The sequence below is a fragment of the Antechinus flavipes genome, chromosome 2, assembly GCF_016432865.1.
Source record: "Antechinus flavipes isolate AdamAnt ecotype Samford, QLD, Australia chromosome 2, AdamAnt_v2, whole genome shotgun sequence".
In the NCBI taxonomy this organism is placed as follows: Eukaryota; Metazoa; Chordata; class Mammalia; order Dasyuromorphia; family Dasyuridae; genus Antechinus; species Antechinus flavipes.
The window spans coordinates 637,650,148-637,675,795 of NC_067399.1; the positions used below are offsets into that span (position 1 = coordinate 637,650,148).

General features: G+C 41.0%; 1 protein-coding gene across 1 annotated transcript in view; it reads left to right on the forward strand.

The window, feature by feature from the left end:
• MICU1 (mitochondrial calcium uptake 1) overlaps nt 1-21,563 on the forward strand; it is a 234,430-nt gene extending 212,867 nt beyond the window's left edge. Inside the window, exons 11-12 of the mRNA XM_051982176.1 lie at nt 11,018-11,107; nt 13,600-21,563. Coding sequence (XP_051838136.1) covers nt 11,018-11,107; nt 13,600-13,757 — 248 coding nt within the window. The 3' untranslated portion in view covers nt 13,758-21,563. The remainder of the gene's footprint in view (nt 1-11,017; nt 11,108-13,599) is intronic.
• Nucleotides 21,564-25,648: the final 4,085 nt, after the last annotated feature.

Sequence of the window (25,648 nt, forward strand, 5' to 3'; positions counted from 1 at the left end):
CTTAGTTGTATACACACAGACATGTGCATATGCATACATATATAATTCGTATATATATATGTGTATCCACACACACACACATCTATGTTTATACATATGTAGAGGCAACTAATGGCACAGTGCGTAGAGCACTGAGCCTCGATCTAGGAATACCTTAGTTCAAATGTGACCTCAGACACTTATAGCTATGTGACCCTGGGTAAGTCACTTAACCCTGTTTGCCTCAGTTTCCTCATCTGTAAAATGAGCTAGAGAAGGAATAACAAACTGTTCCCGTATCTTTGCCAAAAAGATCCCAAATGGAATCAGAGTTAGACATGACTGAAATGACTGAACAACAAAATTATTACAAATATTATTGTTAATAATAATGTATCTGAGGCAATATCACAGTATAAATTTTCTTGACTACAAGTCCAGCACCCAGTTAACTCCTAGCAACCATAATGTTGTCATGACATTATCCCTTTTCTCGGGAAACTTAGAATTTAGAGAAGAGACAAAGGAATCACAGGATAATGAGGTTATGAGAAAAAGATCTTTTTACTGTGAGTAGAAATCATCCATCATTACAACCAGCCTTCCTGGAACTGCTGTGAGGAAAGCAGCATGTGAATTTGGAAGCCCTTGGTCCAAGTGAGTTTTTATCATCTTTGGACTCTCCCCGGCTGGTCCTCATCATCTGGTCCTTATGCAGTTACCTCTCACCCTTGTGCTTTGGGGGGTCTTGGCTTCTCTTGCTTTTCCTTGGTGTGGCCACGGCACAGCTAGCAGAGGGCCTGCGACACCGGCAGGCGTTGAACAACAAATACTTCTGGGAAGAAATGGCGCATCATTGGCACCCCAGGTTGACCTCATGTAATAGCTGGCTTCCTTGGCTCCTCACTTTGGGCTTTGTCAAATGTTGTTCTTCAGTCATGGAGGAGGGGGACTCTGAATTCCAAGAATGTTATTTTTTCAAAATTAGCTAGAAGAGAGCTCTAAGGATGCAACATGCAGGATATCTGTGCTTTGAAAGCTGGGCCATTTTTTTAAAATGATCTGCAGTGATTGTGTTTTTTTTTAATTGATTTTTGAAATGTGATCTTGTTTTAATTCCTCCATTACTCAGAATAACTGACTGAGTTTCATTTAATTGCTCTCCAAAGTGTTACTTTTGGTCCAAGCCCCAGACAATCAGAATCTCCTGGGAAATGCCAAGTCAGGGAGAGCCAGGACCATTTGGGAAGGTTGGGCCGTTGTTCTGGGCCCAGCTGGTGGCCCTGGCCTGTTGTTGGCTGTTGGCAGCACCACTACCCAGATGTAATTGAATATCACATTGGTCCTCAGTTTGTTTTATCAGAGTCTAGCTTTGCAATAAACATTGTGCACAGTAAATGGCCACTCTACTCCTCAAGGTTTCTGGATTCTGTAATTGGATATCACTTTAATTTACTTTACTTCTGGTAACAGGTGCCCTATAGTCTGACCAGAGGAGCCTGACAAATGAACACTTTTTAAGGTTTTTTCGAATACTTGCCTCCATCAGGCCGATAGGAAGAAAGCTCGGGTCCTTAAAAATGACATTGAACAGATGCCCAGTTTGAAACTGGGGCCAGGGATGGGGAAGATGTCTGTGTTTTCCTTATCAGTCTTGCAGAATGGAAAACTTTCTGAAATCAGAGCTCCCTATCCTCACATTGTCCTAAGAATGTCAGAAAGCTAGAAGAGCTCGAGTGAGCGACAGACCCCAATACCTATTGTTCGTAATGTTATGCAGGATGCAGCTAGGATGCAGAGTGGATACTGGAGTCAGAAAGACCCAAATTCAAAGCCAATCTCAGACACTTACTAGGCAAGTCTCTTAACCCTGACCACTCAAATTAAAAAAGGAGGAGGAACAGGAGAAAAGAAGAAGGAGGAGAAAAGAAAAAGAAATGTTAGTCAGAAAGGTTCAAATTGTAATTTACTGTAGATAGTAGTTTTCTCATTTTATAGATGAGAAAACAGGTCTTAGAGTATTAGTGTCTGAAGTAGAATTTAATAGTGGATAGCACGTTGGACTTAAAATTAGGAAGACCTAGCTAAGTTCAAATCATGTTTCAAATACCTACTGACTCTGGAGAAATGTTGTTTTAAATGTGATTTTACCTTGCCTACTTCAAAAAGGCTTTGGCAGTGAGGAATGAGAGCTGAGAGTCAGAAAACGGCCAGGAAACCCACTGACGGACTGACCCCACATCTCGGCCTTAGCCTGGGCAGTTTCCACGGCTGTGTCTGATCTTCCCCACCGCAGCCTGCTAAGTCACCAGACTGTGCCCAGCTTGGGCTGTAACTCTACCGGAGCTGCTCTCCTTCCCTCCACATCCGGGGGAGACAGGCTGCGCCATGCTGGGCCCGGCCCTGCTTTCTGCCTTTAAAATGGCTACGATGAAATCCACGCTAACGAGCCCCATTCTCTGAGCTTCACCCTCTGTCTCACTGCTTCTCAAGGTTTCGTTGACAGCTGTTCTTGAAATGACCAGGGTCAACTCCAGGGACCACGGCTGCTTCCTCCTCAGGCAAGGGCTGCCAAGTCTGGGGTCGTCCCACAGGGCCACGCTCAGGAAATCCTATCCGGCCCAGCCATTCCGCCCGGCACGTTGGCAAAGCTGCCTTTCCCTTTTCTCTCTGATATCTTTTAAGTGTCTGAGGTGGAAAGATCTCTGCAGTCAGAAGGCCTGAGTTCTCACATGGCTTTGATCGTAACCTTCAGTCACATGAGACTTCATACCTCACTCTGTATGTCCTTGAAGTGTTGTGTTGTATCTGAAGAATCCTGGGACCAGTCTTTGGAAACCTCGTGATGAATTTCTGGGGGTAAATGATATTGCCAAATTTGGTTGGGAAGGGGTAACAGTATTGATAAGAAGGCAGTCTGAGAGGATCCCAGATTTTTGGAGAATTCATTGGATATTCAAGGGTTTTTAGATGCAATATAGTGTGAGATAATGAAAATGAGTGAGCATGATTTCCTTCTCATCTTGTACTTGACATCACAGAGTGCTGGGGTAATATTGGGGAGGAAGCAAAGCAGGATTGATAAAATGGTATCTTCAATCAAATTGGGTTTCCAGAAACAACTGCTGAGGCCAGAAGGATTAGAGCCTTTCGTTCTCACTTCTCTCTAACAGGGGTTCTCTGCTCCCATCCTGAACACATACACACACACACACATCCCACAAGCTTTGTTTTCCTTCATGCTATTCCTTCCCAGATTGCTTCCTCTTCCCTTCTACTCTCTCCCCAGTCTCACTCATGATTCCATCGCTGTACCTTTCAGTAGGATCCAGTTCAGGGCCTGCCAGCTCCCCTGCTTTCTTTAACCTCCGTTAATTATGAAGAACACTTATTGCCTTTAAGAACTCAATCAGCATTTGAGCATGCAGTGGTGTCAGATATGTTGAAGGCTTTCCTATGTGCTCAGAGCCATGCTTCTGCCCCCTCCATATTCCCCAGGGTGCCCCTCACAATGTCAGGCACAGGGCAGGACTTCGAGGTCCACAGACTTGCACCATTTAGTATCAAAACCTTATTGTCATTCAGGAAGTATTTCTGAATCTTCCTACAGAAAATGCCTTTGTCAGGATGGGTAAAACTTGTAACCCCTGAAACCACTTCCACTTTTAAGAGGTTCTCTTGGACAGTTTTTGACTGGACATAAATTCTATTTTCCCCCATACCCCACCTGGGGAAGAATTAAGACCACGGGATAGAATTTACAGGAAGACAGCTTTCTGCCCCAATTCAAGGAATAATTTCCTCAAGCTGTCCAGAAATAGAATGGATTGCCTTGCTGGATTGCCTGTCACTTGGGGGATGATTTCACGGAAAGGATAGATGGCCATTCATTGGACATGATGGAAAGCAGTGATGTCAAATTCAAAAAGAAAAGTTGACTTAGAAAACCACAAATTAACATCGCTTATGTTGTATTTTTATTTATCTTGTTAAAAACTTCTCAGTTACAATTTAATTTGATTTGGCTGTAGCCACAGGTTTGACTTCTCTGGTGTAGAACAAGGATTCAGGATTCAAGTACAGGATGGCCTCAGTGATCTTCAGTCTTTTAAACTCTAGCATTCAGATTCTTTCGTGCTACTCCCTAGCTGTCAAACTTGGGACACAAACACCAAATTTCTCTGGTTCTTCAGTGTCCTCATCAATAAAATGAAATTTTAAGATTAGTTGAGACCCAAGGGTCCCACCACCTATAACATGCCATGATTTCAAATGAATGAGCTTTTAGCAATTCCACTTCTAATCTCTCATTCCTCTTCCTGACTAGTAGGGGAGGGCAGGTGAGACAGAGAAAGATAAATAGATACATGCATGCATGCATACATAAACAAGCATTTATTAAGCACTTACTGTTTGCCAAGCACTATGGTGAATCTTGGGGATCCAAAGACAAGCACACGAGATGGTCCTCAAGAGTTCCAAAAAACGGAAGGCTGCACTTAGAAAGGAAACAGTATGGGAAGGATCTACACGTGGAGCTGATGGCCGGCAACAAGAGCAATGGAGGCTTGGCTGCTACAGCATAACACAAAAGCTTATCTGTCAGAGGTGTATAAAACATGGCCTCCAGTCACAAAGTCTCCACATTTTTCTTTATGCTACTAAATTGTCCATGGGCCGTATTAATGATCAGGTCAGATCAGGATGACCTGAAAGTCAATCCAAGAGTTGCTGTGTTCCTCAGGAGGGAGCAAAGATAGTGGCAGCAGTTTTTGAAAGCCTTGTTGGAAGGTCCTTTACAACCTTCTTGACAGAATCCTTCATCTAACTAGTGAGTGTTGCTCATCCTGACGTCCATCAGACTGCAGTACTCTGGCTTCTAACGTAGCATAATAGACATCCTACAGAGGAGAAGGGTCTTCAAGGGTTCCTGAATTCTGCCCCCTCTTTTGAACTGACCTTATGACTTATTCATAAAATCAGAGGATCTGAATTTTAGAGTCTCAAAGACCTTAAAGGTCACCTAGACCTCCTTCTTCCTGCCTCCTTTCCCTCCCACCCCTGCCTTGTTTTACAAATGTGGAAACTGGAACATACAAAAAAGGTCCTTCACATTAGATGAATGAAAGTAAAGCACCTTCACAATGCCATAGCTCATTATCTGAGGGACACTGAGACCCTTGGCAGTGACTGAATTGAGCACTAAAGCAGGGACAAGGAAGTGTAACTCTATTTATGACAAAATGATGGGATGTAAATTCTCAGGATCGGCTGCTTGTTGAGCTCTTGGCTAGTGTTGTCATCCCACTAACTGGGAACCTTACTAACACATTTGTTAGTTAAATTTTTATTTTGACCCACTATGAATCACACTCTGAGGGCTGATCTGAGAAGCTAATCTGTGAAGGGCATTGGAATAAACCTTTGTTACGCTCTCACCAAAATACACACTAGCTGGTTCCCCTTCTCTGAATTCATTATCCTGAATTCTGGAGTGTCCTGCTCTTTAAAATCTCCAGTCCATCTCTCATAGACTTTTTCCTCTTGGTGGCTCACAGAGCCATAATGCCACTGACATTATTCACAAGTTCTCAGAATGATGATTTTACCACATTTTCATTTTGGTTTTATTTGGAAAAAAAGTCCTCCAGAGAAGAGTCAGAATCAGCCATATATGCCGGAGTAAAAAGAACAGTAGATTGGAAGTGGGGAAGCCCAAGATCATGATCGTCTTCTACTACATCCGTCTCTGGGCCTAATACTATTTCATCTTTGAGATGGCAGATTGTGCCAGATGTTCTTTCCAGCATGTCTCTGAGACTGAGCAAGTGGAACACTTCTAAAAGGGAAAAAAAAACATGTCAACAGAAATTATTCAGAGATGTGCATCAATGTGAGATGACAAAGGAAGCTAAGAGAGGATTAATAATGACAAATTAACACTGACCAGGAAAGAAGATGCCCTAAGTGTTGCAGTCCATTTGTTGACATAGTCTTATTACAGAGAAAAGTCCTTCATTAGGGGCCTACAGCATGATGAACCTATCCCTATAGAATATCTGGTTATCTTTGCTCTCATTCTTTCTTTTCAAAGGAATTTTTTCATCTCGATTGGGAATATGCTACACAAAAGGGAGCATGCTGACTTGCTAACAATATTGTGGTCCACTTGGCAGTTATCACTCTCACTCAGAATTTATACTCCCAATTCTCCTGTAAATATAGTCAGTAGGACTTATTCATAAGGTAGATTTACAAGACCTGATCCATGAGCTGTTAAAAAACATATTTCTTGGTCTGTAAGTTTGAGAATTAAAGTTTAGCAGTGTAACAATCTCTGGATTCTCTAAAGTGCAGACATGAAAATTGGACATGGTATCTTCCACCTTGTTCTAAAACATTCTGAATACTCACTAATCTGAGCCTGTATCCCTAATGGGAATTAGTGGTGGCCATAGGCAGTTCTATATAGATGGAAACATTGAAGTACAGAGTATTTAACACTACCAAGGCCACCTTGCAATGCTGCACCAAAACAAGTGGGTGGTAATTGCAAAATAAAGGGTAATGCTCTCAAATATCCAGTCCTCAGGAATTACTTCTGTGGGGGCAACTTGGAACTTTTTCTCCCAAATCCCCATGTATATTTAACAATCTTCTGCTTGAGCATAAAATAGGAAGCCCGATGGAAATGGGCAAAACCTCTTGCAAGAATTTATTGGATCCATGTCCCATTATCTTTCTTAGCTCCAGAAATACCATCTGGATAGAAGAAGAAGGGGAAAATAAGAAGGAGGGATAAGGGGAAATCTACAAGTTCTCACTTCATTTCCAGGCAGCTCTAACAGCCTCCTATGCTCTTCTCCCCTTCCATTCTGCCTTGACTTCCAACTCTTATACATAGCTATTGAAATTGTTATCTGTTCAGATACCATCTTCGTCATATCACTACCTTACACTGGTGGGCCCTTGGCTTGACCTGCCTTTTAAGACTCTTGTGCTCTGCTTGCTCACTTTGTCCCACTTTCAGCTCTCAATATTTAATTGTTGTATTCCCCACTATATATGTTCCAGACAAGCCAAACTGCGCCATCCTCAGCATAAGACTTCCTAATTCCCACATCCACTGATTTTTTGTGTGTGTGTGTGTGCCCGTGACTGCCTTTAAAAATTTCATATTGTACCTTCTTCAAGAAAAAACTTTCCCAGGTAAATCTCATTCCTTAATCTAGATCTCTACAAGAATTACACATATCTTCAGTTTGGAGCACCTTCCTCCCATCCCCTACAAATTTCTGATCATTGTCCTCTGCTGCTATACCTGTAAACTGGTCCATCCATTCTAAAAAACGATTTGGAGCTATGTCCCAAAAAACTATCTGCAATCCAGCCAAATAGCTACTAGCTCTTTTCCCAAAGAGATCAAAGAATGAGGAAAAAGATCCTCTCATACAAAAATATTTGTTATCAGCTCTTATAGTGATAACAGAATTGAAAACTAAAGGGAAGGCCAGCAATTGGGGAACAAACAAATTATGATAAATGAATGGGAAAGGGACACTGTTGTAAGAAAAGATGAAGGTTTTGGTTTCAGAGAAATCTGAGAAGATTTTTGTGAACTGATACAAAGTGAAATGAGCAGGATCAGGAGAATAATTTAAAGTTTTTATTGTATTTTCAATATTGCAAAGACAATCAACTTTGAAAGACTCAACCCAGTGATGGAACACAATTCCAAAGCACTCATGGTGAAACAGTATCCAAACAGAGAAATGATAGACTCAAACTCAGTGCAGATTAAAGTATATGAGGTTTGGGGGGGGGGGGGGGTGGTTTCCTTTTTTCTTATCTTTGGTGAAGGAGGTGGGCATGGCTAATGCAGAGATTTGTTTTGCACGGCTATACATATTTATAATCAACTTTGGGTTTTTTACTTTCTTAAAGAGGAAGAGAAAAGATGATTGGAGAAAGAATTCAGAAGTGAAAATAAAGATTATATGTGTGTGTATACACACAAACACATAATTAGGCTCTCCTTTTGCATGTGCTTTTTGTTTTTCCTAATTACTCATTAAAGGGATAAGAGCTTTATATACTAATTCCTAATAGCTAATACTGGGTTAAACACAAAATAGATACTCAGATAAGTGCTTCTGAAGAATTGGTTAGCAAATGAAGATCACTAAAGTCAAGAATAACAGTTATATCCCTCAGGACATTGAATGAGAATCTGAGGAATTCTGGACAGTATTCCATAAGGACACTTCTAGAGTCTCAAAGCCACAATTAATAAATGGTGAGCTCCTGAAGGCAAGGACCATGTCTTACTTGATTTACTATCTCTTTAGCATATATTTGTTATTTTTTTACATATTTTGTTGTTTTGTTGAATAAATAAATGAATGAAGCAAACAGAAAGACACCTTAAGGATTGTCTAGTTCGGAAATTGAATGGATGCCCATCAATTGGAGAATGGCTGGCTAAATTGTGGTATATGAATGTTATGGAATATTATTGTTCTGTAAGAAATGACCAGCAGGATGAATACAGAGAGGCATGGAGAGACTTACATGAACTGATGCTGAGTGAAATGAGCAGAACCAGGAGATCATTATACACTTCGACAACAATATTGTATGAGGATGTATTCTGATGGAAGTGGATTTCTTTGACAAAGAGACCTGAGTTTCAATTGATAAATGATGGACAGAAGCAGCTACACCCAAAGAAAGAACACTGGGAAACAAATGTGAACTATTTGCATTTTTGTTTTTCTTCCCGGGTTATTTTTACCTCCTGAATCCAATTCTCCCTGTGCAACAAGAGAACTGTTTGGTTCTGCAAACATATATTGTATCTAGGATATACTGCAACATATCTAACATATATAGGACTGCTTGCCATCTAGGGGAGGGGGTGGAGGGAGGGAGGGGAAAAATTGGAACAGAAGCGAGTGCAAGGGATAATGTTGTAAAAAAAAATTTACGTGGCATGGATTCTGTCAATATAAAGTTATTATTAAATAAAATAAAATGTAAAATAAATTTTAAAAAAAGGATTGTCTAGTTCAACCTCTTATAATTTTGTAGATGAGGAAACCTAAAGGTCAAACTATTACTGGTACTAGTTTAATGGTAAAACTCAGACTATAATCCAGATCTCTCCGACCTTGCTGTTCTTCCCACCACAACAGATTGTCTCTGGATTATTAGCATATTTCTTTTTCTTGGTTTTACTAAACACCATCATAGTTATGTGAATTGACAGAAGTATGGGAAGAGATCAGGTAAAAAATTGGAACAGAGAAAGATGGTAATAGGAACAAAATAGGTAGAAAGAAGGCCTTCTTGAATCTTGGTTTATAGGCTTCTTACCATTGATGCTTTATGATGAAACTCATTCAATATTTATTTACTGGTAAGGATTTTGTGGCTGATTGATTCATAGCTTGAAAGTGACTCTTTTTCCCTCTGGATTTTTACTAGTCCTCAGTTCAATTATTTGTGCTTGCATTGCTGTCCACGATAAGCAATGATGGTGATATATAGGTTACTATAAAGGTATGCATAATAATAAGCCTCTGAGGTATGAGAGCTACAGAAAAGACTTCTCACCCAACAGAGTGAAATTAGAAAAAATAGTGGGTACAGAGCTTACATATGAGAAGCAGAGGCAGGAAGAGATATAGTGACAGGGTTCTTATTTTCTTCTCTTACCTAACAAGTTTTAAAACATTTAGTTTCACTTGTGACTCAATATTCTAGTGATAGATCCAAAACCTTCTACACTAAATAGCTCTCGAATTTGGTATGAAAAGGGGTTGTTGTTTAATAAGTAATTTAAACAAATTGTCCTTGGTTATGGCCCATACATTGTTCTTTTTTAGCCGATTACTGGAAAGGGGAAAAAACCTTCACTTCATATACATAACAGAAGAAATGTCATTTTTCTGCTTATTTGCTGGTTGATTTTAAACTTGATTTTAAGCAAAGAGGTTTCTCTATTGGGAGATGCTTTTAAAAGAAATTGAAAGAAATTACTAGCATCATTGGCAAATCGTGGTATGCCCAGCCTCTCATTCCTCTCAGCCAATATGAGGGACTTGAGTTCAGGCTTCAGACTTGGGGACACCCCAATTGTAGTTTTTTTAATCAGGATTTGAATGTTGGTAAAAGCTTTGTGGCTAGGAATTTGAACTCCCATCTATAAAAGTAAATAAAACAAAGTTTGTATCTTAAAAACTGGAATGAGATAGTCGTGAAGAAAAAGAAAAGAAACCATACCATAGGTGTGGGATTCTGAGCCATCCCAAGCGCATTTAGAAGGTCCCCATGAGCTATCCCTGAGAGAGGGATACTCACCCCTGCAACCCACTGCAGACACACGGTTTAAATATGGCCACAACAACCTTGGAGAAAAATAAAATAATTCAGGCTTTGCTGGTGTGACTTTCCACGCCAACAAATTCTAAGTAGTCCTTTTTTTATGTCAGCTTTCTAAAGAAGAGTTACAATCTACATGGTTAGAGAACATCCAGAAACTAGAAAATCTACTTCCTGTATCTATTCGACTTACAGACTGTATCTATTCTACATATAAAAAATTGATTGAACAATTCTATCTGTAAAGTCAGAGAATCTTTAGGGAATACTTCTATCTAAAGGAATAGTTTGCAGTCAGCTACTTACTTTTTGATGCCAATGAGAAATGAATCTCCCCAAGAGAGTATTTTTGGAGCATTGTCTTCTGCCTACAAAGGACCTTCGGCTAGATCCCATATAGAGAGTTGGAAGAGACCTTAGATATCTTCCATTCCCACATTTTACAGATAAGAAAATGGAGGTCTAGAGACCTTCTGAGGCTTGTCCATAATCAAAAAGTTTCACTCAGTATTTTGTGAATTGTTCTGTGTCACATGGTTAATAAATATCAGAGCTTGGATTTGAATGGAACTCCCAATTTAACACAATTCCCATTGGCCCAGGATGTTGGCAAGTTGCTGTGCTGTTGATACGGTGTCACTTTTTTCTCTTTCAGCGACCATGCAGCAAGTGGCAAAGACCGTGGCTAAAGTGGAACTCTCAGACCATGTGTGTGATGTGGTGTTTGCACTCTTTGACTGTGATGGTGAGTAAGGCCCCTTAGCTTTGGTGGGAAAAGCATCTCCTTAATGATGGTACAGCATTGTTTGTAAGGTAACCTTGCAGACAGTTCTGAAACCCGACTGGCCCCAGACCACTTCCCTCTCTCTTCCTTACTCCCAAAGTTAGAGCCAACAGTAGTAATGATCTCAAAAATTCCCAACTTCATAGCTGGGCTTTTCAGTCTCAAATTTGATTTGCCAGTGGTCTTTTAGACCTTTTTTTTTTTTTTACTCTAAGTATCTTACAATCCAAAGTAGAAATGGGAAAGTCAGCCTGCTGCTCACTAAGATTAGGAACTCATGAAAATTTTGGAGTTTCATGGAAAGAGGCTAAATACTAATTTGCACATTCGTGCAGTAGAATAATGCACAAGACACCCCATCTCCAAGGAGTACATTGAGTTTCTGCATTTTTGCTTTAGGATCTCGTGCCCGGTATTCTCCCCTTCTATCCATCCATCTCCTGGCCTCCCTAGATTCAAGTTCCATCTAAAATCCCTCTGCAAGGAGGACCTCTGGTCCTCCTTGATATTAGTGCCCTTCCTCTGGGATTATATCCACTTTATCCACTTATATCTTATTTGTTCATAATTGTTTGTGTGCAGTCTCTGTCCTTAAGAGCAGAGACTGTTTTCTTCCAATCTTTGTATACCCAGCATTTAGCACAATGTCCAGCTTTGTGGACATAATAGATGCTTGATGGTGGCTTTAATATTCAGTTCTTCCCTTCCACTGGTCTCGTCATATCTGTGGACATAAGACTCTCCACTTCCCAGATCCAGCAATGTTATCACTACATGGTAACATCAGCTAATTTGATTTCAGCATGGATCTACCTAATTAGTGTCTGAGTCACTGTTGGAATGACCATGGCTAGTGACATCCTTAGTTTTCCTGGATTCTTCCTACCTTAGTTGAGTTTACATTGAGAGGTGAGAAAAGTTGAAATCATGGTGTCTGCTTCTAAGCCAAGTCTTTACTTCTGGAGAGGGAATGGGGGAAATATGACATACATCTCTCTACTTTTTGACATGGTAGCACCATATTTGATAACATGGAAGACATGACTTATTTATGCACTGAATCCCATCTTTTACTGTTAGAGCAACATCCAATTTTCAGCCAAAATAATTCTGAGGATAGAATGACAACCATAAATCTGACTTCTTGGGTGGAGGGAAAAACACAGTCAAATGAAGTTTTTCAAAACTAAATCAAAGATGTATAATGGGGGACAGCTAGGTGGTGCAGTGTATAGAGCACCAGCCCTGAAGTCAGGAGAACCCGAATTAAAATGTGGCCTAGGACACTTAATACTTCCTGGCTCTGTGACCCTGGGCAAGTCACTTAACCTCAATTGTCTCAGGGAAAAAAAAGAAAGAAAGATACATAATGAAGCCATTATTAAAAGTGTTCAGCAGTTCCCTAGAACTCTTTACCTGGATGCTGTAGTTTTGTGATACACACTGGAAATCTATAGAGACCAATAAGAAAAAAATCAAAGCAGAGTTCTTATTCAGAGTGAATTCAAGATGTTGGACCATTCAGTTTGTGAAAGAAGTCAGACATTGGTGTGGTGAATACTGTTTCTCTTTGAATCTGAAACTCTAAGAATGAATTCAGAACCTCAGAAGTCCTGACCCAGAAAAACAACCCAAGTTTCCAGTAGGTACCAGGACTTCCTTGTGCAGATTCTAAACTTGTTTTAATTCTGAACTAGGGGGGGGGGGGGGGGGGGGGAGGTAGTATTGATTCCAGAGAATTAATACCATGAATAAGGATACCAGCTTGACTTTGAAGTTGCAGCCTTAAACCTTCAGGGCACAGAAAAAAAAAATACTACTGCTTTTGAATGTAGAAACCCAGCCCTCACCTAGAGTCCTCATGGTATCAGTATCCCTGTCCTGAAAGATAAACTCCTCATGCCCCCAGACAGACGCACCTCCACTGCTCTCCGAGCTTGCCGTCTGAGGGGGTGACTGAGTGCTGGGGTCAGTCTCTCCCATGCTGGGAGGGCCCCGGAGTCCTGACACTCCCCATCAGGAGCCAAAGAAATGAAGCCTGTGCCTGTGCCCAGGGAGGTGGTCCCTGAAGCTGGCTCTGACCTGATGCAGCCACTTACCCTCTGAGCTTCAGATCGCGCTTATGGCAGATGAGAGGCTCGGCTAGAGGATCCCAAGGGCCCTTTCACCCTCCAAATTCTGAGACTTTGAAGCATAAAATCAAAGGCTTTACCCTTTAAGGATCCCAGAGATTATCTAGTAGCCTCAGTTACCCGGCAGATCAGGAACATGAAAACTCAGCGTTAAATAGGCTGGGGAGAATCAACAGCCAGGAATTTGCTTTGGGTTTTGAGTGTCAGTTACACTAAGGGTGACGTCATCTGTCACCATGTGCCTGCCGCACCCCCTCACCACGGCCATTAAGATTTCGGCTCGGAGCCTCTGGTAACGCCATCTCTGCTTCTCTCCTCCAGGCAACGGGGAGCTAAGCAACAAAGAGTTTGTCTCCATCATGAAGCAGCGACTCATGAGGGGCCTGGAGAAGCCCAAGGACATGGGCTTCACTCGCCTCATGAAGGCCATGTGGAAGTGTGCTCAGGAGGCTGCCTGGGACTTTGCCCTCCCCAAATAGGGGCCTGCAGTGTCTGGAGGGCGCGGACTGCCCAAGCAGCCTGGGGATCCTCCGCCATGGCGGAGGGGCCGCAGGAGAGGCCAGCCCGGCAGCCCTGCTTGTTCCCTTCAGTGGGCAGAGCCGGGTAGACCTCGCCAGCCATTCCCTCCCTTTTCCCTGGATTTAGTCAACACAAGGAGCTCTCTCTGTGTCTCCTTCATTCTCCGCCTGCCCAGCCTGGCCTTTCAGAATGCCCGGCATTGTCCGTGTCCGTAATCAGGATTTCGACACATGTAAGCTATGGGAGGTCGATGGGTGGGCCTGGAGTTTGAGAGCGACAGTGAGAGACTGAGGAAGTACCCCCAGAGGAAACCTTCAGTGCTCCCTTTCCTTCCTGCTTTGTTTTTACCTTAACAATATTTCTTAAAGGAAATTTTTTGCTTTTCTCTTCACTTACTTTTTTTAAGAGAACCCCATATTGGGGGAACTTCTGAACAGCAGATTGAGTATCTGTGACCAGTGGTAATGGAGGAAACTTGGTCACTGTTGAAGTGCTGATTTGGTTCCCCAGGTTAGCTTTATGTCTAACTTGCTCTGAGAAAATAAAGGTCACCAAGAGAAAACCACCACTGAACTGCTGATGTGTAACCAAGAATGGATGTAGCGCGCTGGGGTCTGGAAGGGTCGGCAGCGACGCAGGACTTAATGTCTCCTCCCAGCTGCACCATTTCTGATGATTTTCCCAAGGGGGGAGTATGGAATAATGCAGAGGCCTAGATCAGAATCCATATCTGTCCTCGCCTTAAACGCTCGTGAAATATCACCTTAATATTCCAGTTTACAGTGAGGTCTCCAAGAACTCCTGTTGCCGTCTTTATCCCCAGCCGGGCTTTACCAGGTTGAGTCCCCCACTGGGACAGTCAGAAAATGGTGACGAGGAAGGTGATGGGGCAGTGGGTCTGGGAGTCCAACCCCCAACTCCAGAGGCAGCCTTCCCACCAGCTGTGTGACTGAGGCCCAGGGTTCTTAACTGCCTGGGGAGCTTTAGATAGTTTTCAGGAGGATCAGTGGACTTGGATGGGAAGAAAGATGATAGCCCTCTAGCTAAAATGAATCACTTCCATTGGTTAGAAACATGAGCCTGAGAGGGGCCTTGCCCTAAGGGATCCATGAGAACCTCTGCTTTCTTTGCCATTTCCTCCAGCTTATTTTACAAGTGGGAAAAATGAGGCAGAGTGACTTTTTTAGGGTAACACAGGTACAAAGAACTCAGTTCTTCCTGAAGCCAGGGCCAGCACTCTCTGCACTGTGGCACCGACTGCCTGCATACCAGATAACAGAGTTACTTTAGAAATAGACCAGATAATTCAAAGCAATCCCAATGGCCAGAAAACACCATCGACAACCAGGAAAAAAAAAAAAAATATATGGAGACTGAATATAAATAGCACATGCTCTGTTCACTTCTTTTTTTCTCTCTCTCTCCCATGGTTTTTCCCTTTTGCTCTGATTTTTCTCTTCCAACATGATTCATTAAAGCAACATGTATTAAAAATAAATAAATTTAAAAGAAAAGAAATAGATCAGATAATTGATTTGGAGGAATATCAAGTAATATAACAGGGAGTAAAAGTGGAAGAAATAAGACGCAGTTCTGCTAAATCTAAAACAGTACTTCAGAACTATAACCAAGACTATATGCCACTAAATTTCAATTATTAAAAAGCAGAATAGGTTACACAAAAATGAGAAATAATGCCCATGGGCCTCAAGTTTAAGTCATTCACTCCATTCCAGAAGCATTTATTAAGCACCAACTTTATGCTAGGCACCAAGCCTAGGGGCTATGATAGAAACAGAGGCAGTGTGAATCCTTTTTCCTCAAGAAATTCATTTTCTTTGGGGGAATCATGTCCACAGAGAAGGGGAAAAAATATGTATTTACAAAGAAATGGGAAGGGGACGAACAAATAACTGGAGGATCTTGAAGGACCCTCCTGAAGGAGGTGGCAATTGAAGTGAGCCTTTGAAGAAGAGGGATTCTAAGAGGCAATAAGCCCAAAGCAGAAAACAGACCGGTGAAAAAGCAAGTTTAGATCAGCAACTATCAGCACAACCAATTCCAAATTAATAAATTATCTAAATATAAATGTTATTTTTTAAAATTAGAGAATGTTTCTTTTACAGTTATGCATGGAGAAAGATATAACCTGACAAGAGAGAGAAAAGAATCTAAAAGGCAAAATGGACAATTAAAATTTTAAAGCTGTTTCATGAATAAAAGAGGATATAGAATCAGAAGAAAAGATATGCTTGGAGGAAAAAATCCTATTCAATACTGATAAAAGTGATAGCCAAAATGTATAGGAAATCAATATAAACATGTTTGAAAGCACTCCTTCAAAAGATAAGTGGTCAAGAGAGATAGGAGAAGCAATTTTCATAAGAAGAAATAGTCTATTAAAAACTATGTGAAAATATGTTCAATATCACTCCTAATTAGAAAAGTGCAAATTAAAGCAGTCCTGAAATATCACCTCATACCCATAAAGCTAGCAAAGATGCTAAAAAGATAGCAAAGCTGGTTGGAGGATCTTGGGGAAAAGAGGTACAATCATTCACTGCTGATAGAGCCGCAAATTGGTTTAGCTGTTCTGGAAAATAAATTGGGATTATGAAAGAAAAGGCACTAAATTATTCATATTCAGACCCAGAGACTCCATTTCCAGGACTATGGCCCAAGGAGATTACTGGCAGCAAAAAAAAAGACCCATAGTTACAAAAAATGTTATTGTGAGGTTACTTATAACAAAAATGCTGAAAACAAAATATATACCCAATATTTAGGGACTGGCTAAACAAACTGTGACATGTGAATGTGATAGATTACTATTACTGTGCCATAAAGAAAGACAAAAGTAAAGCAGAGTCAAGAGAACAATATAAAGAAATTACAATATAAACAAAGCTGCGATAGAGGCAACACAATTACGGTCAAAATACAAGCCATATGTTAACACCGTGCTGCCAAAAATAATCCTCCTTTATGTTAACCCATCAATAAACTGTTTTAGGGAGTATAGATGTTTTAAGGCGGCTTGTTTGGGTATTTATGGGAAATTCTGTTGTATCAACACAGTTTTTTAAAATGTATTAAAACTTAAATACAAAAGAGAAAAAGGAAAAAAAAGGATTGCCATTTGCACAGAACAACATGAGAGGACTCAAAGTATGAAACAATATCTCATTTCAAGAAAGCCTATATAATAATAAATACTGTTACACATTGTGTTCAGAGCTGTCCATCTTTTTTTTTTTTTTTGTCTCCTTTAGGTTTTCATTTTCTGCTACTTTATTCTGTTTTTCCCCTTTTCCTCCCTCCACCTTCCCCAAGAAAGCTACAATTACGTACAGATACATGTATGTATACACACATAACACAATATCTACAATCACATATACATTCATGTACATCTATGTAAGGCTATGCTGTACTTGTTCTGTTCTTCTGAAAGTACATGACATCATCCTTTCTAAGTCCAAGTCTTTGCGTAGTTTTCTAAATTCACCAATTCATCGTTTCTACACCATGGCAGTATTCCAATCTTATATTGTCTAGTTATTTTAAGTAGTCCAAAGCAATATTAATGTGGCTGACATATGGTGTATTTTCCCTAATTTTTTCTCTTTTGATTCAATCTATTATAGCTTTAACTTTGAGATCAGTGATTACTACCCCCGAGTTTTTTTCCTAATAAATTCTATTCCATTTCACTATTATTATTATATTTGTGTGTACCTCTTATTTCCTATCCCTACTGGCTCCTCTTCTTTGCTTCTACCTGCTACCTTGTCTTGCTACTACTTACCCTATCCTGCCTCCAAGGATTCCTTCCTTAAATTCTCCCCCCATCTTTTCTTTCCCTCATTTTTCCCAGTCCCATTAATCTATACAGGCTACCCCATTCCCCTTAATTTACACATCCTTCTATAGTTCCCCACTCCCATTGTATTCCCCACCCCCTCTTTCACAATTTTTTAAAATGTAGGCTGGGAGTGAGATCAGATTGAATAAAACATAAACACGAAGATGTGGACTGCTGCGCCAAACATTTATTCAGTAAATATTTATTGAACCCCTATCATATGCAGCATCAAATGCTGAATACTTTGGAGTTTACAGAGAAGAATAAATAAACAACTGTCCTAATAAAAAAGTCTATACTCCCCTAGTCAAAAACTGAAGCTGGGGAGGGGGGAAGGAAGGGGGGAAAGGTGCCATTGCCTGCAAAATAAAAAGGCTAAAGCCCTTAGCCCAGCATTTAATGTGCACCCTGGCTCCCTTTTAAGCACTAGATCTCACTACTGTTAAACTGAATCATTAGGGGTTTACCAATCTCACCCAAATGTCTCCTTCTTTTCTGTATTTACAAAAACCATTCATATAAACTGTGCAGGACAAAATGGGTACTTGGTCATTAGCCTGTCTTATTCTAACCAATTTGACGGATCTTCTTAAAATGTATTTCCATGATGTCACTTCCCTCCCCTATTCAAAAAATGGTTTTCTATTTTCTATAACATCAAATCTAAATTCAGCCTGATTTTCAAGTTCCTCCATAATCAGCCCCTGCCCTTACTTCTACTACTTTTCTTAACAGGCTTTCCAGCCTCTATCCTCCCTTCCGCTTGGCTGTCCTCCTAGCCAGGGTGTTTCCGGTCCACAAAGGGACCATATTCATTCCTCTCTCTGACCTTCGCTCACGTTTGGGCTCTTGCTATCTGTGTGCCCTTTCTAGCCACCCGTGCGAAGCCCAGTCCTAACTCCGCTTCCTCTGTGAAGCCTTCCCTGTGCTCCAAGCCCATGGCACTCCAAATTCCAGTCCTGCTAGTGTTGGTCACACAACTTGGTACCAATATTCCTACATTTTCATTGTATGTGTGGGAGTCTTCTCTCCCACTAGATGCCATGTCTGAGCTATAGACACAGAATGACTCAAATATTTATCAATTACTGCTGAGCACCTCTATGTGCTAGACATAAACACATCCAAGTTACCTACTTAATTATACAAACAGAATTTTTGTCCCTAAGCCACACCTCTGGGTGATACATATGATCAGAATATAGGTCGTGATTATCTCTATTACAAAAGCAAAGGGCCATTCACCTCCTATGCAAGCACTAATGCTCCCAGTGCACGTCAGAATATAGTTCATGTAATGGTCACTACAGAAAAGGCCAAAGGCCCCCATTGCCCACAAAAGCAGTCATCAAATTCAGAACAGGCCTTATTTCATTTGAAAGTGCAGGTGGAACAGATTTCTCATGCAGGGACCTTCAAATGAGACTGTAGTCTTGCTCTCTTATCTCCTCATCTCAATCTTTTTGTGTGAGCTTTTCCCTTTTAATCCAATCTAGGTCACTCATTACGTGCCCACTGTGTTTAAGACTTGTGCTAGGCACTGGGGATACAAAAATTCAATGAGAAACAGTTCTGGGCTTTACAGAGCTTATTGCTACTGGGTAATACAATACAAAGCAACAGGCAGCTAGGAGACAGAGCAGGTAGAACACTAGTTAGGAAGACCCGAGTTAGAATCCTGCCTCAAGTACTTACTTAGTAGTTGTACGATCCTGCTTATCATTTAAACTCTGCCCGAGTTTCCTTGTCTGCAAAATGGGTATGATAATAGCTCCTACTCCACAGAATAATTGGGAAGATCAATTGAGATTACCCAAGGAAAGCACTTTGTTAATCTTAAATTAAGCCCTCTATAAATGCTAACGAACTCATTGTTATAAGTAGAGAGAGGGACTAGACTCCTGTGAGTCACTGTTATTGGGAACCTCCTAGGTTGTCAACTGTCTCTACCAATCACCTCTCAAGATAAGGAATTGCCGAGAAATTCCATTTAAAGTAACTACTGATTGTATAAAATATTTAGAAATCTATCTGCCCAGGAAAAACCAGAAACTTTATGAGCAAAACTACAAAACACTTTCCACACAAATTAAGTCTGATCTAACCAACTGGAAAAATATTAAATGCTCTTGGATAGGGCAAGCAAATATAATAAAGATGACAATACTACCTAAACTAATCTATTTGTTTAGCACTATACCACTCAGACTCCGAAAAAACTATTTTAATGACCTAGAAAAAATAACAACAAAGTTCATATGGAAAAACAAAAGGTCAAGAATTTCAAGGGAATTAATGGAAAAAAAATCATATGAAGGTGGCCTAGCTGTACCAGATCTAAAATTATATTATAAAGCAGCAGTCACCAAAACTATTTGGTATTGACTAAGAAATAGAATAGTTCATTGGAATAGGTTAGGTTCAAAGAACAAAACAGCCAATAACTTTAATAATCTAGTGTTTGACAAACCCAAAGACCCCAGTTTTTGGGATAAGAACTTACTAGTTGACAAAAATTGCTGGGAAAATTGGAAATTAGTATGGCAGAAACTAGGCATTGACCCACACTTAACACCGTACACCAAGATAAGGTCAAAATGGGTTCATGACTAGGCATAAAGAATGAGATTATAAATAAATTGGAAGAGCATAGGATAGTTTACCTCTCAGACCTGTGGAAGAGGGAGGAATTTATGACTAAAGAAGAACTAGAGACCATTATTGGTCACAAAATAGAAAAATTTGATTATATCAAGTTGAAAAGTTTTTCTACAAACAAAACTAATGCAGACAAGATTAGAAGGGAAGCAATAAACTGGGAAAACATTTTTACAATCAAGCCTCATTTCCAAAATATAGAGAGAATTGACTCTAATTTATAAGAAATCAAGCCATTCGCCAATTGATAAATGGTCAAAGGATACAAACAAACAATTCTCAAAGAAATTGAAACTATTTCTAGCCATATGAAAAGATGCTCCACGTCATTATTAATCAGAGAAATGAAAATTAAAACAACTCTGAGATACCACTACACACCTGTCAGATTGACTAGAATGACAGGGAAAGATAATGCTGAATGTTGGAGGGGACGTGGGAAAACTGGGACACTGATGCATTGTTGGTGAAGTTGTGAACACATCCAGCCATTCTGGAGAGCAATTTGAAACTATGCTCAAAAAGCTATCAAACTGCATACCCTTTGATCCAGCAGTGTCTCTACTGGGCTTATAACCCAAAGAAATCCTAAAGAAGGGAAATGTGCAAGAATGTTTGTGGCAGGTCTCTTTGTAGTGGCTAGAAACTGGAAACTGAGTGGATGCCCATCAATTGGAGAATGGCTGAATAAATTATGGTATATGAATATTATGGAATATTATTGTTCTATAAGAAATGATCAGCAGGATGATTTCAGAAAGGCCTGGAGAGACTTACATGAACTGATGCTGAGTGAAATGAGCAGGACTAGGAGATCATTATATACTTCAACAACAATACTATATGATGATTAATTCTGATGGACCTGGCCATCTTCAGCAATGAGATGAACCAAATCAGTTCCAATAGAGCAGTAATGAATTGAACCAGCTACACCCAGCGAAAGAACTTTGAGAGATGACTATGAACCATTACATAGAATTCCCAATTCCTATATTTTTGTCCGCCTGCATTTTTTATTTCCTTCACAGGCTAATTGTACACTATTTCAAAGTCCAATTCTTTTTGTACAGCAAAATAACTGTTTGGACATGTATACTTATATTGTATTTAATTTATACTTTAACATTTAACATGTATTGGTCCACCTGCCATCTGGGGGAGGAGGTGGGGCAACTGTCAGTGCTGTAAAATTACCCATGCATATAACTTGTAAATAAAAAGCTATATAAAAAAAGAGAAAGATATAGTCTTAATGAGAAATAGAGGCAATTACCAAAAAAATACAATGGATTACTTGTATTACATGAACCTGAAAAGTTTCTGCATAGATGAAATTAATGAATCTAGGATAAGAAAGGAAATGATCAAATGGGGGGAAGAAATCTTTTATCAAATTAGCATACATAGATCAGAACCAGAACACTGTACACAGTAAGAGCAAAATTGTTATATGATGATCAATTATGATAGACTTAGCTCTCCCCAGCAATTCAGTTATCCAAAATAATTCCAATAGACTTGAGATAGAAAATGTCATCCACATCCAAAGAGAACTATGGGGATTGAATGTGGATCAAAGCATAGTATTTTAACCTTTGTTTATTTGTATGTATGCTTTTTTTCCCCTTTTGGTCTGATTTTTCTTGCACAACATGATAATTATGGAAATATGTTTAAAAGAATTCTTAATTTACATGTATAACCTGTTAACAGATTGCTTACTGTGAGGGGAGCAGGGAGAACAAGAAAGGGAGAGAGGAAGGAAATAATTGGAACACAAAATCTTACAGAAATGAATGTCACAAACTATGTAATTGGAAAAATAAAATACTGTGGAAAAACTAGCATACATGTATAATATATATGAACATGTATGTGCTATATGCATACAAAATCAAAGACCATTTCCCAATAGGTATATGGTCAAGGGATATAAATAATTAGTTCTCAAAAGTATAATTGCAAGCTATTAACAACCACATGAAAGAATGCTCCAATTGTATAAAAAGAAGAGAAATGCCAAGCAAAGCGACCCAAAGGTTGCTTTCACATTCTGCAAACTGGCAGAGATGACAATGTGGGAATAGTCAGTGTCAGAGATGTGGGAAGGCAGGCATGCAAGTACATTGTTGGTGGAACTGCAAATAATGACAACCATTTTGAAAAACAACGTGAAATTATACAAATAAAGTGGGTAAAATGTCCCCCTTCTTTGACTCAGAATCCAATACATTACTGGTTTTACACACCAAGGAGGCCACAATAATAAGAAAGTCCCGTTACTATACAAAATGCTTATAGCACTTTTATAGTAGCAGAGAATTGGAAACAAAGTGTTCACCCCGGATCTGGGAAAGGCTAAACGAATTGCGGTACGTGAATGTAATGAAATATTACCCCGCTGTAAGAAAAGATGTGTGATAAATACAGAAAAGCACCAGAGATCTACAGGAACTAATGCAGAGCCAAGAAAACAGACAATGGGAACCGATTTTAGCACTTAGTAGGTGCTTAACAAATACTTATTCTAGTTTTCAAAGAAGAGATTTTTAAAAAGTCTGGAACCATGTGCACTGTACCCCTGGGTGGGGTGGGCCCGCCCCGCCTCCCAAAGACAGCCCCATCCCACCCGTTTGCGGGGAGCTCCCCCAGTATGACAGTGCACGCGCTTCAGACTTTGCCAGTGTTCCTTTGGAGCCCGCTTTTTCTTGTGGTTTTTACAACAGACACTTTTCTATCTGTGCGGTCAGTTATGCTGAGTTTATCCTTGTCTTTATAAATATTGTTATATGGGATGGCTCTGGAGGGGAAGGGGAAATATTGCGAGGAAAACACAGTGATGTAAAAGAACAAAAGAGAGCAATGACTTACTTTTTTAAAAAAGGAAATGAAAAGAAAAAATTAGTCCCCGCTCCCCCTTTTCCTAAGCGGACTGGAGCGAGGAGGAAGTTCCCGGCAGAGGAGTCGCTTCCCCCCTTGTTTTGACTTTTCCTCTCCACGCATGCACTCCCGAGCCGGAGCCGAGCCCGGGCCCCCGGACGGGACGGGGGGGCCTCGGAGGCCCGGGCTGCTGCGGCCCCATGCAGGGGCCTCCCCCCGGCCCAGCTGACTGGTTCTAGAGCCGGCAGCGCTCGTTCGCTTTCCCAGTTCCCGCATCCCAGAAAGGAAACCGGGGGAAGAGTCGGCTCATTGTAAGGAGTCGGCTGCCCCCTGCCGGCCAGGTGGCTTCGTGCTGGGTCTCGGAGGCAAGCCTGCAGCGCCGCTGTGGCAGCCAGGTCTCGGTCCCGCGCCCACCCAAGTCAGGCAGAGATGGAAGGGGAGGGCTGGTGGGGGGGCGGAGAGCACCTCTGGGCCCGCCTGATGGGTCTCATCCCTGAAACAAGGGAGAAGGGCCCTTCCAGCCCGGGGACGGTGGGGCTGCTTTAGGGAGGGAAAAAGGACATCAGGATTATCTGGGAGTTCATCTCTTGGGGCCCGGGCATGGGACCAGGATTCAGCATGGAGAAGAGTGGAACGGCAGCCGGGAGAGCCGAATTTTAATGGCAGCTCCACTGCTAACAAGTTGTCGTTCTCAACAGTGTGGTAGAGTAGATAGAGAAGGGGCTCCAGAGACCGGAAGACCTGGCTTTAGGTGTGTGGCTATGGGCAGGTCACTACCCCTCTCAATGGCCTGAGCAACTCCCAAATTTGAGGCTGGAAAGAAAATGTGACCTGCATTGGTAAAGAGAATTACCTCAGCAGGGAGCTCCCTGAACCAGTGAAATTCTAGGTTGGACACTGCTAAGGGCTAGGGACACAAAAACACAAGATGGCCCCATCCTGAAACAGTTTACACTCTGCTAGAATAGTTTCCAAATTGCCTTACTATCAATAGCAGCTAACATTTGTGCCGTGATTACTTGTGCGCTTTACAAATATTATTTCACATCAACAGTGATCCAAGACAATTCCGATAGACTTATGATGGGAAATGCCATCTGCATCCAGAGGAAGAACTGTGGAGCCTGAATACAGATCAAAGCACACAATTTACACTTTTTTTGGTGGGGTTTTTTTTTTCCCTTTTATTCCAATTCTTTCACAACAAGACTGTACATGTATAACATCTAACGTCACCTGCTATCTTGGGGGAAAGGGGTAAGGGAGAAAAAAATTGGAACTCAAAATCTCACAAAAATCAATGTTGAAAATATTCATGTAATTGGGAGGAGGGGAATACTAGAGAAAAAAAAATTCATCTGATCCTCACCACAACCAGACAGGTAGGTAGTATCCCTTTTGTTTGCAATTGAGGAAATCCAGGTAAACAGAAATTAAATGTCTTGCCCAGAGGCACAACCCAGTGCTCTACCCACTGTAGCACCTAGCCGCCTCAACATGACAGATTGATCAGTAAATACATGATGATTTGAGAAGAGTACTAGCAATGAGTTTCAGCCTTCCCCCCAAAATCTTTGCATTAAGTTTTCGATTTCCCCTAACTCCATTTGACTTTCCACATTACCATCTGTAATGTTCTCTTCTCTAAAGTATAATGTTCTCTGGGACCAAGTTTCTTGGGGGGCTTCTGGAGACAGCCTTCCTTTCAGTTCTGAGTAATAATCACCTCAAATGCAGCCAGCTGTTAAAAGTTCAGATTCTTTATTGTCCCCTTCCTTGGGCCCAGTTAGCTTTCTTAGAGGCCTATCTCTCCTTGGTTCCAAGAGCTCCTGCCACTAGTCCTTTGACTCTCCCAGCTTCAGCCTCCAGCTAGCACAAAGGTGAAAGATGGAATGAATCTGGCTCCTCCTCCTACTGGGATTGTGGGTTCTCTCTGGGCTTGTGGGAGCTCCCAGACTGAATCCTGACTTGTGAATCTCCCAGAGTCTCTTTGGCTCTGAGAGCTTCTTGCTTACTTAGCTGCATACTTAGTATACTCCAATCATTAAATCACCAGGAAACCATTATTTGTTGTAGGATTAAATCAATGCTAAATTAGATTTAACCATTGTCTCCTCAATTCTACTGACTTAGCTCCTTGTAAGAATTCTAACCACCATCAACTGTTGCTCCTCTCCCTCAGTGTCCTCCAAGGTTTCCAGTTCTGGGGTGGGGACTGAGGCAGAGTGGGTAACCGAACTAGGCCATTTGGCAACAGCAGAGAATGAAGAGGAGTCACATGGAATAGATCCAGAAGGGTACAGTGGAGACAGACAAGCACAGGTGCAGACGTCAGCCTGAGTTTGTGTGGAAAGCCCAAGGGAAGAGGCAGCCATTGAGGATCTTGAGCAGGGCAGTCACCACTTCATACCTGAGCTTTGAGAAGATCATTTTGACAGTTGTGAG